General features: G+C 48.4%; 1 protein-coding gene across 2 annotated transcripts in view; it reads left to right on the top strand.

Annotated features, from left to right (window-relative positions):
* Positions 1-12,622, top strand: part of XPO6 (exportin 6) — a 96,125-nt gene extending 83,503 nt beyond the window's left edge. Inside the window, exons 18-24 of one of the 2 annotated variants that reach the window (XM_046665772.1) lie at positions 3,150-3,305; positions 4,396-4,510; positions 4,684-4,855; positions 6,225-6,386; positions 8,826-8,924; positions 9,076-9,306; positions 11,911-12,622. In XM_046665772.1, the coding sequence (XP_046521728.1) occupies positions 3,150-3,305; positions 4,396-4,510; positions 4,684-4,855; positions 6,225-6,386; positions 8,826-8,924; positions 9,076-9,306; positions 11,911-12,012 (1,037 nt within the window). In that variant the 3' untranslated portion in view covers positions 12,013-12,622. The remainder of the gene's footprint in view (positions 1-3,149; positions 3,306-4,395; positions 4,511-4,683; positions 4,856-6,224; positions 6,387-8,825; positions 8,925-9,075; positions 9,307-11,910) is intronic. The other variant, XM_046665774.1, reaches the window with a different exon arrangement.
* Positions 12,623-14,931: the final 2,309 nt, after the last annotated feature.

Below are 14,931 nucleotides of genomic sequence, written 5' to 3'. Positions count from 1 at the left end.
ATCACCCTGACTGTGTACATGGGGACGCGTAGGTATGGGGGGGTTAAGTAACTTGCCCAAGGGTTACATACAGCTGTTGTGGAATCATGTTCTATGAAGTTTAATAGTCTTCTTTTCTCACTTTATCTTACATGTACTAGTATCCGTCAGCATAGGCTAGGTTGTGTTATGTTTAACAATCTATCTCAAAAACTTAGTGGCTTAATACAGAAAAAAATTTATTTTTTGCTCATACTACCTGTCCAGCTTGGGTCGGGGGGGTTGGGGAGGTCGTCTTTATTCTAGTCACTCAAGGATCCAGGCTGATGAAGGCTTCGTTGAATGTGTGCTTACACTGGAAAGGAACATGGTGAATTTTGCAGTGATTCTTAGAGCTCTTGCCTGGCAGTGACACTTGTCATTTCCACTCATTTCGTCAGCCAAAGTGTATGGTTATATGCCATGGCTTAACTTCAAGGTGGTGGGAGGTGTGACGCCACCATGTGCTGGAAATACTCTCTGAATAGCATTACCGATGTCCACAATGAACATAATTAAACATGTTAACATTACTGTGTGCTGAGAACTTTATAGACATTATTTCATTTAGTCTTCGCTATAGCCCTGTGAGATGTGTCTTCTTATCCTGATTCTATAAGTGATGAAATGAAGGCCTGGAAAGTTTTTCTTATCCCAACTTCATACTTTGAAAAAATTTCAAACCTACACAATAGTTGAAAGGTTAAGAAAATTGAACAACTGTATATCTTTCACAAGGATTCACCAGTTGTTAGTATTTTGCCACACTTGTGTTCTCCCTGACCCTACACACTTTTTAACTAAACCGTTTAAAGTAAGTTGCAGACATTGACATTCTATCCCTGAATACTTAACCTTTGTCTTTGAGAACAAGATATTCTCTTACACAGCCCAAACACCTTTAACACAGCCAAGCTTTGTAACATTGTTATAACAATGTCATTTAATATATAGACAACATTCCAATTTTTCCCAGTTATTACCGAAATGACCTTTTTTGCTTTTTAAAAATCCAGGATACAATCAAGGGTCATGTGTTGTATTTGGTTGTCACATCTCTTTAGTCTCTTTTAATATAGAAAAACATCCCTGTTTTTTGTTTTTCGTGACATTGAGATTTTTAAAGAGTCCAGGCCCATTTTTTGATAGAATGTCCCATAATCTTGTTCTGTCTGATTGTTTCCAGCAGTTTTTGGCAGGAACACCTCCTGGGTAGCTATGTTTACTTACCGTAGCATCACTTCTGTTTGTCCCGTTGTTGGTAATGCTCAGTGTGATGACCTGCCTCGGGCAGTGTCTGCCAGTCTCTCCATTGAAAAGACCCCCTTCCCCCGCAAGGCCTGGCAATTGTAAGTTGCTCAGGGTCATAGAGAAAGTGGAGAGTGGCAGGAGTCAGACTTGGGTCTGAATGGCTTTAGATCCTGTGCTCTTCACCACATGGCCCCTTACTTTTTGAAAGCATTGTTTTTAATGGTTTTATAACCTTCTGTTCTGTGGAAGTACCACCCTTTACGTATTCATTCTTCTATTATTACGTATATAATGGTGCTTTCAATTTTTCACTTAGACATTTTTGTGAATAAATCTCAGTTCTTGTTTCAATTTCCCTACATGTCAGATGTCAGATTTTGGTTTCTTGACTCTCGGCTTTTCCCCCAAACTGTTTTCCCTGAGCCTTGTTTTGGGGAACTGTGTGCCCCTAGTATAGTTTGCTGGCTCAGTAAAGTCCCTGTGCTTGTAGTGGTTGTGAGTGAGTGGCTCCTTCAGTAGTGTGCGTGTGCCTTTCGTTCACTTTCCAGTGCCCCTGTGACCAGCCTTTAGTGGACCAGTCCTGTTGTGAGCCATTGTCTTCTTTCATCCTCAGTCCTGTGAGTGAAGTGCTGTTATCTGTCCACATCTTCAGATGAGGAAACCGAGGCTCAGAATCTAGCAGAGTCAGGAGTCAAACCTGATTCCATCCACCTCCAGAGCATGGATTCTTTCTGCTCTACCCTTCCCCAGCAGCTGCTTCAGGCCCCACAGAGGCTGGTGAGCTTGAGGGGTCAGGGCGATCCAGAGAGTGCTGCCAGGTGGAGGCCGGCTCTCAGCCTTGCTCCAGTTCTGCCTCTGGAGCTCTGCCAGGATTGAGTCTGCCAAAGGCTGGCTGAGCTGTGGGGGGCTTCTTGGGGCAGCTGGTGGGAAGCTCCGTGTCAAAGGGGAAGAGCAGCACCACTGGTGCTGGGGAATGATGGTGTTCCCTGTGCTGGACCTTCTGATAGGCCAGGCACTTTGCTAGTCGTTCTGAACCTTGTCTCTAATCTTCACAGCAGCCCTGCAGAGGTGGGGCTGTTGGCTGTCCCCGGGTTACTGACAAGGCTCCTGGCCCAGGTGTATAGCCATCTAGTGGCCATCTGTGGTTCGTATCCAGTCTCCTCTAATCCAAGGATATTCTGTGTCCTCTGAACTCCTGCCTGTTTGCTGGCCACTGCCTCCATTTTCCCTCTGTGCTGTATGTAGTCATCAAGTGAGCTGTTACATCAGGGTCTTGTTAGATGTATATATTGTCAATAACTACAATATGTTACAGTATAATAACAGTAATTATATATATCATTGGGCCACAGGTCCGCTGGGCCAAGCACTGATAAGGCGGTATATCCCTGCACATAGCAGCAGTGGATGTGCACGGAGGTACGCCTGTGAGTGACCAGGCTGAGGTCCTGTCTGGAGGGAAGGAGAGTGTTTGAGCTGCATGTATCCATTCTTGCTGGTGGTAACTACCATGTGACACTTTCTCACCAGTCTGTTCACCATCTTAGTCTTGATTAGATCCAAGATACCTCACCTGAGGGTACATTTCATCTTTTCTTCTCTGTGGACTTGTTTCTGGTAGACAGGCAGAAGACTGAGTAGGCGGGCAGGCAACTGGAGTCCTGACAGTGAAAAGGGAAAAAAGAAGAAAGAAGAGGATGTAGAAAGAGATAAGAGAGAGAATGACAACTTAGTCAAAAGACAGTTTGTATTCCTTTAGCAGGACTTATGTATGATTGTCCTCTGAACACTTGCAAATTTCTTCCCCTTCACTAGTGTTCCCGCTTACTCTGCTTTATCCTCAGACAAGTGATAATATGCACCTTAATCTTGATTTGCAGCCAAAGTGATTATCCACCAGACACTTAGTGTCTTAGAAGATATCGTGGAGAACATCTCTGGGGAATCCACCAAGTCCCGGCAGATCTGCTACCAGTCGCTGCAGGAATCCGTTCAGGTCTCCTTGGCCCTCTTTCCAGCTTTTATCCATCAGTCAGGTAGGAGCTGGCCGCAGGCCTCACTGGTGGATGGTGCTGACAAGGACTAGAGTAACTGCTTAGCTCTGTAGAGGACACCGAGCCGACAGTGCAGGCCTTGACATTGAAGGCAGAGGCAGTGATTGTTGATTTAGGAGTCTGGGGCCGAGGCTCCACGGAGCCCTTGTAGGGGCCTTGCATCTGGGTCGTGTGGCACTGAGTCGCTTGGCTAGTTTTTGCTTTTAAGGCTTTGCTTTCTCCCAATCTGGAACATGAGTGGCTAGGAGTCAGAGGGGCATGATACAGGAGAGGGAAGAGAGCTTTTCCTGGTAAGTGCTCCTTTCTTCTTGGCAAGGTGGGTTTTGCTGAGATGGTTCCCCTCACCCCACTCTGTCACTGTCACTGTTAGAGGCTCTCTAGCTCTCTGGATGTACTTGCCTGGTTCTCACGAGAGCATTTACAGTAGCCTTGTCAGTTTTATGAGAGAAAGGTCAGAGGCTTCTCAGGCAGCAAATATTCACTGATTGCCTCTTATAAGCAGAGTATGTGTGGTTAGAGCCAAAACACGATCATATAAGGTGATTGTTTAGATCTAAAAGTGGAACCACACTAAATGGAACCAGTATTTTCTGCAATTAATCCATTTAATGGACCAGGACCATGCAATCTGAGTACACCTTCATTATCCACTTTTAGCCACTTAACCCCTGACCCAACTGCAGGGATTACGTCATAGAGGGAAATGGCTAAAGCACTCAGGTGGTGACCCAGTTGAATAGTTCCATCAATGTGAGCACAAAATGATCTGTCCATAGTGAGAACTTGAACTCTGCTGGATGCTGGGCAGTGAGGGAGGCTTCAAGATGACCTTCATTTCCTATAGGGACCCCATCAGGCAGAGGTTCACTGTACCAGAGCAGTTTTCTCAGCATGTCTTTAATGATTTTCCGCTTGCCATCATTGGCTCTGATGGTGGTGGGGGAATTTCTTCCAGCAGGAAGCCTTAGAGAAGGATGATAGTGCAGATTGCAAAAGGACGTCCATCAAGCCAAGGGCTTCGGTTTACCCCTATGTGCATGCCTCTGATCGCTTGCTTTGTCCCTTTATTTAGATGTGACTGATGAGATGCTGAGCTTCTTCCTCACTCTATTTCGAGGCCTTAGAGTACAGATGGGCGTGCCTTTCACTGAACAGATCATACAGACTTTCCTCAATATGTTTACCAGGTAACCACAGACCTGCTGTCCATGGTTTTCAAGCTCCAAATGAGAAGTAGTGGGACCTCGCTACAAAGTATGGGCCTTTCTGCTCCTTTCCTTCACTTGCCACAAGCATTGGTTTTCATGCTGTCCCCAGAGAAACATTTCCTTGGCTACTACGCGCTTTCTCTTCTCTGCAGAGAACAGCTGGCTGAGAGCATCCTCCATGAAGGCAGCACTGGCTGCCGGGTGGTCGAGAAGTTCCTAAAGATCCTGCAGGTGGTGGTTCAGGAGCCTGGCCAGGCGTTCAAGCCCTTCCTCCCCAGTATCATCGCCCTGTGTATGGAGCAGGTGTATCCCATCATCGCTGAGGTGCGAGGGTCTGGGGTGGTCGCCTGTGCTGTATTCTGTCCGCGATTGGGGAGGGAATGAAATGAGGAAAATGCATTGTGTTTTAAAGCTAATTTGTTAGTTATTTCACTTTTCTGGTAAAATAATCTTTCCAAGACAGAATGACTTTAGCTTGGTACAGTCTTTTTATATTGGTTGAGTTAATTAGAACTAGTCTAGTGTAAGCATAGCAGGTTAGTTGTCACAAGGTTGGTTAGTAAGTAGGATCAGTTTCCCATGGCAAAATTTATAACTTTCGGTGCATATATAGTTTTCTCCAGCAAACATTATAACACATGTACTTTTCTATTAAGAACATTCATGATCTCACGGATACAAGGCAAGATCTCAGAACCATTCAAAACTTTGATGTTAAAGGAAAGCTCTTTGTCCTTAGAAAACAGACAGACACTCAGCATGACAAGATCCAGACTCTAAGTATATAGCGTTAACTAAATTTTGTCTAATAGTTACACAAATAAAAGCTAACCTTTTTAACTGCCCAAACTGAGACTTAAGTAAGCCCTCTTGCTTTGCGTCATTAAACACACCTGGGCCTGTAGGGATTCCTGCCACGGAGGCTTGTGCTCTCTGGGCTCGATTTAATTTTAATTAAGGCTGAATTAAGTATTTCTGGGCCTTATAATTTTGAATTCTACAGAGACGTCTGGAATAATGTGACCTGTCATGCTCCCCAGTGACTTGGAGATTTTTGGTTAAATTAGAAAATATTGCTGAGCCTGCCTCCCTCTCCTCCCAGAATCCCAGCTGCCAGTGAAGGAGACAGGCCCAGAGAGCAGTTAGCGCTGCACGCTGCCTCCACCCGGACGGCCTCTAATGCTTCTGTGGCTCCCAAGTGCTCTTTCAATTCCTTTTCTACAGAGGACAGAACCGCTTTGAAGCCTTCTTCTTTGTCTTTATGCTCAGAGGTTGCCTAAGATCAACAGGTTAGCTGGCGTTTTTATGCTAGGAAGAGGAACAACACAACCAAGGAGATGTGACAGATCATATCACCTGCTTTCTAAACAGGAAATCCATAGTCCTAATTGTTTTTCCATTTAGTAGCTTTTTTCCTAGCTTAAAAAGCTAAGTGCTTCCATCAGAAAAAGGGCCCCTTGGCGCTGACCCAGGCATTCTGTCTCAGATGTGGCCCTCTTTCTACTGAAGTACTCCTGGTGTCAACTGCTGGCCCAAGGAGGGCTTGATGGGACAAGAGTGTGGATGGGAAGCTGATGCTCTGCTTGTGTTACCAGGCATCTCTTAGGCCTCTTAGTTACTCTGGGCCCAGGCTGGGAGTGGCTCCCTGAGCCTCAGGAAGGGAAGGTTTGAGGGTCTGTGTGTGTCCCCACAGCGCCCCTCCCCTGATGTGAAGGCTGAGCTGTTTGAGCTCCTTTTCCGGACACTCCATCACAACTGGAGGTACTTCTTCAAGTCCACTGTCCTGGCCAGTGTCCAGAGGGGGATTGCCGAGGAGCAGATGGAGAATGAGCCTCAGTTCAGTGCCATCATGCAGGTAACATAGAAGAGCCGGTGAGGCTGCCATGTGATCCAAGAACAGACAGGCCTCATTCTGGACACCACCTGTGTCCATTGGCTGTCTGTTCCTTAGTTTGCTTCTCTGGCACATGGCCCAACTTCCTCTCACGTAGGACAAGTACCATCTTTGAAGCTGGACGGTTTTGGGTCTGAAGCTCAGCTCTACCTCTTAGTACCCATGAAATTAACTTCTTGGAGCCTCAGTCTCCTCATCTATAAAGGGGGGGATAGTACTGCCTATTTCAGGGGTTTGTTGTCGGGTTGAATGGGCTAGTATACACAAAGTACCTGGCATATGTAGATGCTGGATAAATGGCAGTTCCCTTTGCATTATAGTGGTGTCCTCAAGTGTAAGGAGACTGCCTGCATCACAGTCACTGGGGCCTCCTTAAGCGGAGGCTAACTGAACGGAGTCCTTGCAGAGGGGCTCAGTGAGCTGCATTTTTTAAAGATAGTTCTCGTACCATATTGAGAGAAGCACTGCCCTGTGAGTCGGTGCTCCCTTTCAAATCTGGTGTGACTGTTACACCCTGGAGAGCAAGCTGTCGGGGGTGCGGACCACTCTCTGCTGTGGAAGCCTGGGGCGGCTCCCCTTACCAGGATGGGCCGGGCTGGTCAGTGGCTGCTTTCAGGCGCTCTCCTTGTTCTGCACTCAGTTGTATAACGGTTTGATTCTAAGCCAAGGTCAAAGTAGAGGGCTCTTTTTTTGTTTTTCCAGTGCAAGTTTTTCCTTATAGGGAAGCCAGAGGGATTCTTCCCCACCCTCCCTTCAGCTCCTTGCCCCCATTCACACACACGTGTACACACACAAGCACACGCACTCCCTGTGTGGAGACTCCTCTCTGGAAAAGCGCATGCCCTGCCCCCTCTTTCTGCAGTCACTTCACTGCGTTCTGTCTCCAGTACCCCTCGTGGACTGGGGTCTGGAGTGTTCAGGTGTTTGCTCCCCTCCTACCTCCCTCTCAAACTCTGTTGTTTCTTTTAAGACTTCTTGGGGAGACTGATGTGTCGTCCTCCACTCAGGACTGGTGAAAGCCACTTTGGAAAAACAGTTTCACAGTTTGGCAGTTTCTTGTAAAGTTAAACATGGTTATACATGACCTGGCAATCTCACTTCTAAGAATTTTACCTAAGATAAATGAAAACATATATTCACACAACCCATACACAGATGTTTATAGTGGCTTTTTTCATAATTGCCAAAAACTGGAAACAATCCAGATATGCATCAGCTGGTGAGTGGATAAACAAACCATGATACATGTATGTAATGACTTCTACTTAACAATAAAAAGGAACATAGTCTTATACAGACAGCAACATGGATGACTTCCAGATACATTATGCTAGGTGAAAGAAGCCAGATCCAAAAGACTACATACTGTATGATTCCATTCCATTATATGACATTCTGGAAAAGGCACAACTAGAGGATCAGAATGAGCAGTGGTTGCCTAGGGGTTGTGACGGGGGTGGGGGTGGGGGGCACTGACTTCAAAGGGAGCATGAGGGAACTTTCTGGGGAGGTGGAAGTGTTCTGTGTCTCAATTATCTTGGTGGTTAGATGATTCTATGTGTTGATCTGAATTACAGAATGGCAAACCTCCAAAGGGTGAATTTTACTCTGTTATACTTCAATAAACCTGACTTTGAAAAATAAATAAAACTATTGAGCATCATGGAGCAAGGATTACAAGACCCCTTTCTCTTAGCTTAGGAGCCTGGGGACAGAATGACAAAGCAGTCCCCAGCTTACTCTAGGGAAGTGTTCCGCACACCTCTGGTTTGCGTTTCATTGGCCCACCACACTCCTCCCACAGCCATGTTCTACGGGAGCAGGACTCTCTGTGTTTGGGCGGGGGGAGTGTTTCTTATTGCCCTTGAACTGGTAACTTTGATAGCCCAGAAATTGCAAAGCAGTTTAAAAATGTGCTGTTGCTTAAGGCAGAGGCAGCCAGTTGTGAAGGAGCCTCTAAGGATTTCCGGTTTATAAGACCTGAGGTGCCAAGGAGAGAGCAGCTTACGGAGTGCTAGTGGGTGGCGTGAGGGGAGGCAGGCAGCTTTCACTGTCTGCTCAGCTTGCTGAGGTATTTGACTGGAGTTGTTAGCTCCTTGCTTCAAAGATAGATCCCGTGAAGGAGTCTAGAGGTGTTTTACAAAAGGGGTAAGGTGAGACCAAAATAAGAAGTGAGGCCCAGTAGGGAGGACTTAGAAGCTGAGACTACACAGGAGCATTCCAAAAATCTGATGACAGGCCAGAAAAGTCAAGGGAGTGGATACCCATACGCTCACCTGCCATTGGCTTAAGGAGCCACTCGTGGAGTGTCGGTTCTTTTGTTATGGGATAGGTGCCCTAGAAGGGCTGCGTCTGAGGGTGTTTAAATGCTGCTTGTAAAATGATGATCTTATTTCCTAGGCTTTTGGACAGTCCTTTCTCCAGCCTGACATCCACCTATTTAAACAAAATCTCTTCTACTTGGAGACTCTCAACACCAAGCAGAAGCTATACCACAAGGTAAGTGCCCTACCTCTCAGAAAGATTCCTTCATCAGAGGTGTCATGGGTCTGGGCTGATGACAGGAAGTAGGCTGGTACCTGGACAGGCCCCAGGGGGCTTGAGTGAGCCCGCACAGCGATCACTCATCCTGGTCTCTCTGTGTCTGCAGAAGATCTTCCGGACCACCATGCTGTTTCAATTTGTGAATGTGCTGCTCCAGGTCCTGGTTCACAAGTCCCACGACCTTCTGCAAGAGGAGATTGGCATCGCCATTTACAACATGGCCTCTGTGGACTTTGATGGCTTCTTTGTAGCCTTCCTCCCAGAGTTTCTGACCAGCTGTGATGGCGTGGATGCCAACCAGAAAAATGTGCTGGGGCGGAATTTCAAGATGGATCGGGTGAGGAGAGAGAGAGCCCAGGCTAAAGGGAGGGCAAGCGTGGGCTCTCAAGCCTGGCACCTGTTCAGTGAGGAGGGAGGGGCAGGTTGCCTCCGTGCGTGGTTTGTACCCCCTAGGGGCTCCCCAGGAGCTCATGCAATTCCTACATGACTGGGTGCTGTAGCTGGATTGAGGGGCACACGCTTTCCCCTAGTTTTGGCTTCTGCAGCACATATGGTGTTTGTCTCAGCCATTGGGCCCCAGTTCCAGCCCCAGCAGTCCATCTGATTGTTTTGGCTTGTTTGTGCTTACTGCACCCCATCGAGCACATCTCTGACTGGGGCTCAGCAGTCATTTCCTCATGGGTCATGAGCCACTACAGCCCAAACTTGCGGACTTCCACATAGGCCGAGAAGATTGGTGCTCGGGAGCTGCATCTCTGGGTCTCCAGGGTTAGAGGTGACTCCCTGGGCTCTTCCCAGACCATATGGGCTGACCTGCTGCCAGGTCCTGGAGGAGCCCTGCCCATACTCATGCTCTTGCCCCCACTGCTGTCTGCCTGGGGGAGGTCACATAGGCTGTCCGCAGGTCCTTGGGTGGGAGCTGGGGTGGTGACGGCCCTGGATGCACATGAAGCGTTGGTGTTGGTGTGTCTGGGTCCTCCATTCCAGGCACTCACCTTCCCTCCTTCCTGTTTTAGCTGTTGTGTCTCTACTGCTTGCCCAGTAGGTCTTCCTGGAGCTTTTCCTATGGAATAAGTAATTTTCGTCTTTCTCCACCTCACACTTGATAAAGTGACATCTTTCCTTTCTCCCACGTCCTTATGGTTTCCTGCCTTGGCTCCTGCACTTGTGCAGCGTGTCCCCGGTTCCCCCTCAGTGTTCAGACCTACATAGTGCTCCTACTGGAGCACACTCGTCTTACTCCCTGCTAGTCTCATCTGTGATATGTGTCAGGATAGTTTCTTCTAGACTCGGCTCCTGTTTTCCTTTGTCTTAGAACCTTTCTTTCCCTGGGATCTATCTTGTTTTCTCCTAAGCTTCTTCAAGTTCACTTCAGCCACGTGGGTATTTTTTCTTCTTTTCCTAAAGGCCAAATCCTAATATTTAATGATCAGTTTCTAATGGTGTCATTATCAGTCAACTTCTTGATTTAAAGCAGTGGTTTCCAAATCTAGTTATGCATCAAAGCACCTGGGGTGCTTTCTGAGAATAGGGAAACTTACTCCTATGTTCTCCCCAGGAAATTCGAATTTGGCATTTGGGAGTCACAGATTTAAAAGACATCCCTTGGTTTGTTTTCTTGAGGATGAAGTAAATAAAGAAGTCAGCACCTTCATTCAGTCCTTCACTGTGTATTTGGAGCTCCTGCCTCTCAGGCCCTGTTCCAGGTGTTGAGGCACCAGTCCCTCCTTGCCTTCAGGGAGTCTTGCTGGGAAGACAAGCAACAGCGCCCTTTCTTGCAGCACACTGGGCCAAGCACTTTATGTGCTTCGCTGTTTCATGCCTTCCAGCAACCTTCTGGAGTCTAGGTCCTGTTAACCCCATTTCACAGATGAACCCGGGCTCAGAAAGGTCAGCAATTAGTTGGCAGTCACAGAACTTGGGAATAGTAGAGCCAAGGAAGCAGGCTTCAGAGCTGGGTGTTCTGACTCCAGAGCCCTCATGCAGTGTCCACAAGCAGTGGGAGCCCACGGTACTTTGAGAGCTTGGAGCAGACCTAGCCTGCTGGGGCCAGGAAATAGAGGCAGGCTTTGAGCTGAAGTTTGAAGAGGAGTAGAGGTTAGTAAAGTGTTGGTGGAGTGGAGAAGAGCTGGAAGTGCCTTCAGCTGTTTTCTGAGCCTCACCTGTCAGCCAAGGTTTCAGAAGGGATCGCCTTGGCACCACCAGCCAGGCAGGGGGCTGACTGCTCTGTGATGGGCACCATTGAGGTTACTCCCCATTTGGACCTACAGTCCAGCATTCACTAATCCCGATCTAAAGATGAGGAAGTGAACCTCAGGCAGTCTTGGAGTGGCATATGGTAGAGTATGGGGTTCCAGCTGCGAGCGGCCTTCTCCATGCATAGTCCGTGGCCCAGCGGGCTAGGTGTCAGGTGGCCTGTGGGCTACTGTTGGTGTGTCACTCTTGACTGGTAGGGCCTGCCTGGAGCCCTGGGTGGAGGAGGATTCTGCGTACGTGGCTCAGCTGGCCGCGGTGAGGGAGAGTTGTGCATTGGTAGCCGTACCAGTGTTCATGAGCAATTCCAACCTGGACCCCCTTCCCTTCCTATCTGTGTAATCTGAGGCGAGTTTTTTAATCTCTCTGTGCTTCGTTTTCTTTGTCCTTAAAATGGTGGCACTAAGAGAACCTGGGTTGCAGGCGTGTGGTGAGGATTGAGTGAGTGTGTGTCTGAATTTCTTGGGACAGGGCCTGGCATTTGGTGAGCACTAGGGAAGTCTTAGATGTGGTCCTTTTTCTCCTGCAGTCCCTTTGCTGACACACAGTGCAAGAAAGAGTGGGAGTTTTGAGTTCTGTAAAATGTTCCTGTAGTTCCGAGGCACACTGGGATGGAAGTGGCTGGTAGGGTGGCTGGGTGATTTGGGGTGCTTGGGGGTTGGGCTGCAGCTGTGCCCCTGCCTTCCAGGACCTGCCCTCGTTCACCCAGAATGTGCACAGGCTGGTCAACGACCTGCGTTACTACAGACTCTGCAACGACAGCCTGCCCCCTGGCACTGTGAAGCTCTAGGCATGGCCTGCTTACCGCCCGAGGGACACAGACGCCTGCCGTTGCCACCTGCACCACCTCCACCTCCCACCCCAGATACCTCCCAGACGAGTCTCGGCCACTCCTCGGATTCTCGCACCCTGAGCAGCGTTGCTGGCCCCCTGCCCTCTCCACACTCCTCTCCTCCTGCCCACCCAGCAGAACTGGCTTCAGGGTGTTATCTCAGCACTGGTTGGAGTGCCCAGGGCATTTGGAGCAGGCAGAGGGTTGTGTGCCCAGCTACCATGGAGGCACTGGGAAATCCTGTGGGATGGGCCGTGCAGATCATGCATTTATCAGTCATGAGGCAGAAACACCAAGGACAGCTTATGACAGTGCCACCTTCTCACCATTCCACCTCCCCCGCTCCCCAGCCCAGCCGGCTAAGGAGAGACCTGATGTTGGAACTATGTTGGCACTTCTGTCAAGCCTCTCCTTCCCGCCCCCACAATTGCCTTGAAGTCTCTGCTCTTTGTCAGAGATTTGCAGACTCATGGTTTTTTTGTTCTTGTTTTCTCGTCATTCCATTGTGATACTAAGAAACTAAGAAGCTTAATGAAAAAATAAAATGCTTATGTTGTTGTTATATAAACGCTGGGTAGGGAGCTTCTCTCCACTCAGAACCTCCTCAGGACCAGCATCCCAGTGAAGGGGCCATCCTGGTGGGGAGCAGGGCAGTGAGGGATGAGGCAGGTTTGTGCTCTTGGAGAGCACGTCAGAGGGAGACTAACTTGTGTAGGGCCTGGCTGCATCCCACCATCTTCTAGATAACATCTCCTTAAGCTGTGTGAAGATCCAGGGTCCCGCGGTCTTGTATTCGAAGATAGCAGGGGACTTGGTCTCACTGACAACCTGGTGTGGAGCCGCCACCACCCCTTCAAGTGTGGGCTCCCACTCCTCCACCTCCCAGAGACTGGATCCCATCCCAAGGCACCCGGCCGGGAATTGTCCCTTAGTGAACTGAAGTCTCACTTGAGGACAGCAGGGACGTGGAAGCCTCTTGATGGATCGTCTCAGAACAGTGGGAGGGGAGGAGAGAGGGTATAGCTGTGTGTGAGGGGTGGAGAGTTGGTGGGACTCAGGGCTTGTGGGTGTGTCTGAGAGCTGAGGCCTTGTCCAGCCATTCATGTGTGGGAATGGCACTTGTCCTCGAAGTTTCTGGGATAACGGATCAGCAACTCCTGCTTTAGGTGTCACAATGACTGGACAGACAGGACTAGGGTAGGTTTTAATGTGGAATACCACAGCTGGCGGGAAGAGGTTGCTCACCTGAAAGTGAGGGTGGTGGTGGTCCATGAAGGGGGAGGGTGGCCGTTGGCTTGTTGATAGAACTGGGGAAGAAGAGAATTGAGGGCTGATGGCTTCTGAGGCCTTTATAAAGATCACTGAGGCCAGGGGGAGCTGGTTTTGATGGGGGCTGTGTGTGTGTGTGAGAGTCATCTCCTCATTCCCTGTCAATCACAGATTCCCAGCTGCAGCTAGCTCCACTTCAGAATTCGGAGAGGAGGGAACTGAAACGCCAATCGCTCTTCTGCAGAAAGGAATTAACATCCAATTATTCCTGGGCTATAAATACCGCCTCACCTGCCTGCTAGGGAAGGCCTGGAGCGCTGTCTATGCCTGAGATTATGAAAGAGCTTTTTGAATGCCTAGAGATGGAGAGGGTGAGGGGATGGTTTTGTCTCCTGGGAGCCTCACCCTTGGACAGAACCCAAGGCAGGACTTGGGATAGCAGAGGAAAGGGTGTGGGGAGTAGGGTAGGCTGGGAGGGATTTTGTTACAAGACTGATGGGCATGGCACCAACTGTGTGGGTTCTGGTGAGCTCTCAGTCCTTGGAGGTGTGCAAGTAGAGGCTAGGAGGGAGGTCGGTCAGATTTCTGACCTGATTCCTCTTGTCCACAGTGCCCCACATAAGGCTCGGCACAGAGTGGGCCTTGAGTGTGGGTGGAATTGGATGAATTTACAGGCCCTTGATAAATCCAGAAATTGTCTTTGCGTTCTGAGGAAGGGGAGTGGGAAAGGTTAGAGATGGATGGTAGGGAGCCTTTAGGTCAGTCTCAGCCGGGCACAGATGATGGCAGGGGGTTTTCAGTGAGGTGGGCTGCTTCCCCTGGTGCCTTAGCATGTCAGGAGGCTGTCCTGGCTCCATTCTGGGGCCCATGTCCTGCTTTCCCTCTGTTTTGTGTCATTTCTGTTTGCTAAAGGTACAGCACTGGCTTTGGGAAGGGGTCTGATAAAACATTTATCTTCACAATTTCTGGCATTTTCCTACTGCCTACCATTGGCCTTGCACAATGGGGGGGGGTCAACTTTTTTTTAACAGCCTATTTTTTCTCCTGACTATAAAATGTTGTAGAAGAATATGTGAAAAATGCAAAAAACTAAAAAAGTGATCTAATCGCACTGCCCAGAGAAGACCACTGTTAATATTTTGGTGAATTTTCTCTACACATTTCCCTACATGTGTATAAATATGTGTGTTTTTGCTTTTCCTTTTGTTTTTTTTTTTTGTAAAATTGAGCTTCTGTTGTTTTGTAGTTTCCTTTTTATTTACCTAACATCTTATGACCATTTTCTCAGGCTATTAAATATTTTAAGACTTTTTTTTTCTTTTTTTGGTGAGGAGGATTAGCCTTGAGCTAACATCTGTGCCAGTCTCCCTCTATTTAGTATGTGGGACGCTGCCACAGGATGCCTTGACGAGTGGTGTGTAGGTCCACGCCCAGGATCTGAACCCACAAATCCCAGGCCACCAAAGTGGAGCAGGCGAACTTAACCGCTACACCACTGGGCCAGCCCCTAATACATGATTTTTAATGGCAGATGCTATTCCATCATGTGGATGTACCATGATTTGTTTATAGTTTTTCTTGTTACAAGTGGTGCTGCAAGTGCACATC

The sequence above is a fragment of the Equus quagga genome, chromosome 7 (assembly GCF_021613505.1).
Source record: "Equus quagga isolate Etosha38 chromosome 7, UCLA_HA_Equagga_1.0, whole genome shotgun sequence".
Lineage (NCBI taxonomy): Eukaryota > Metazoa > Chordata > Mammalia > Perissodactyla > Equidae > Equus > Equus quagga.
The sequence above is the reverse complement of the archived record's forward strand: the minus strand, read 5'-3'. Positions and strand labels throughout refer to the sequence as shown.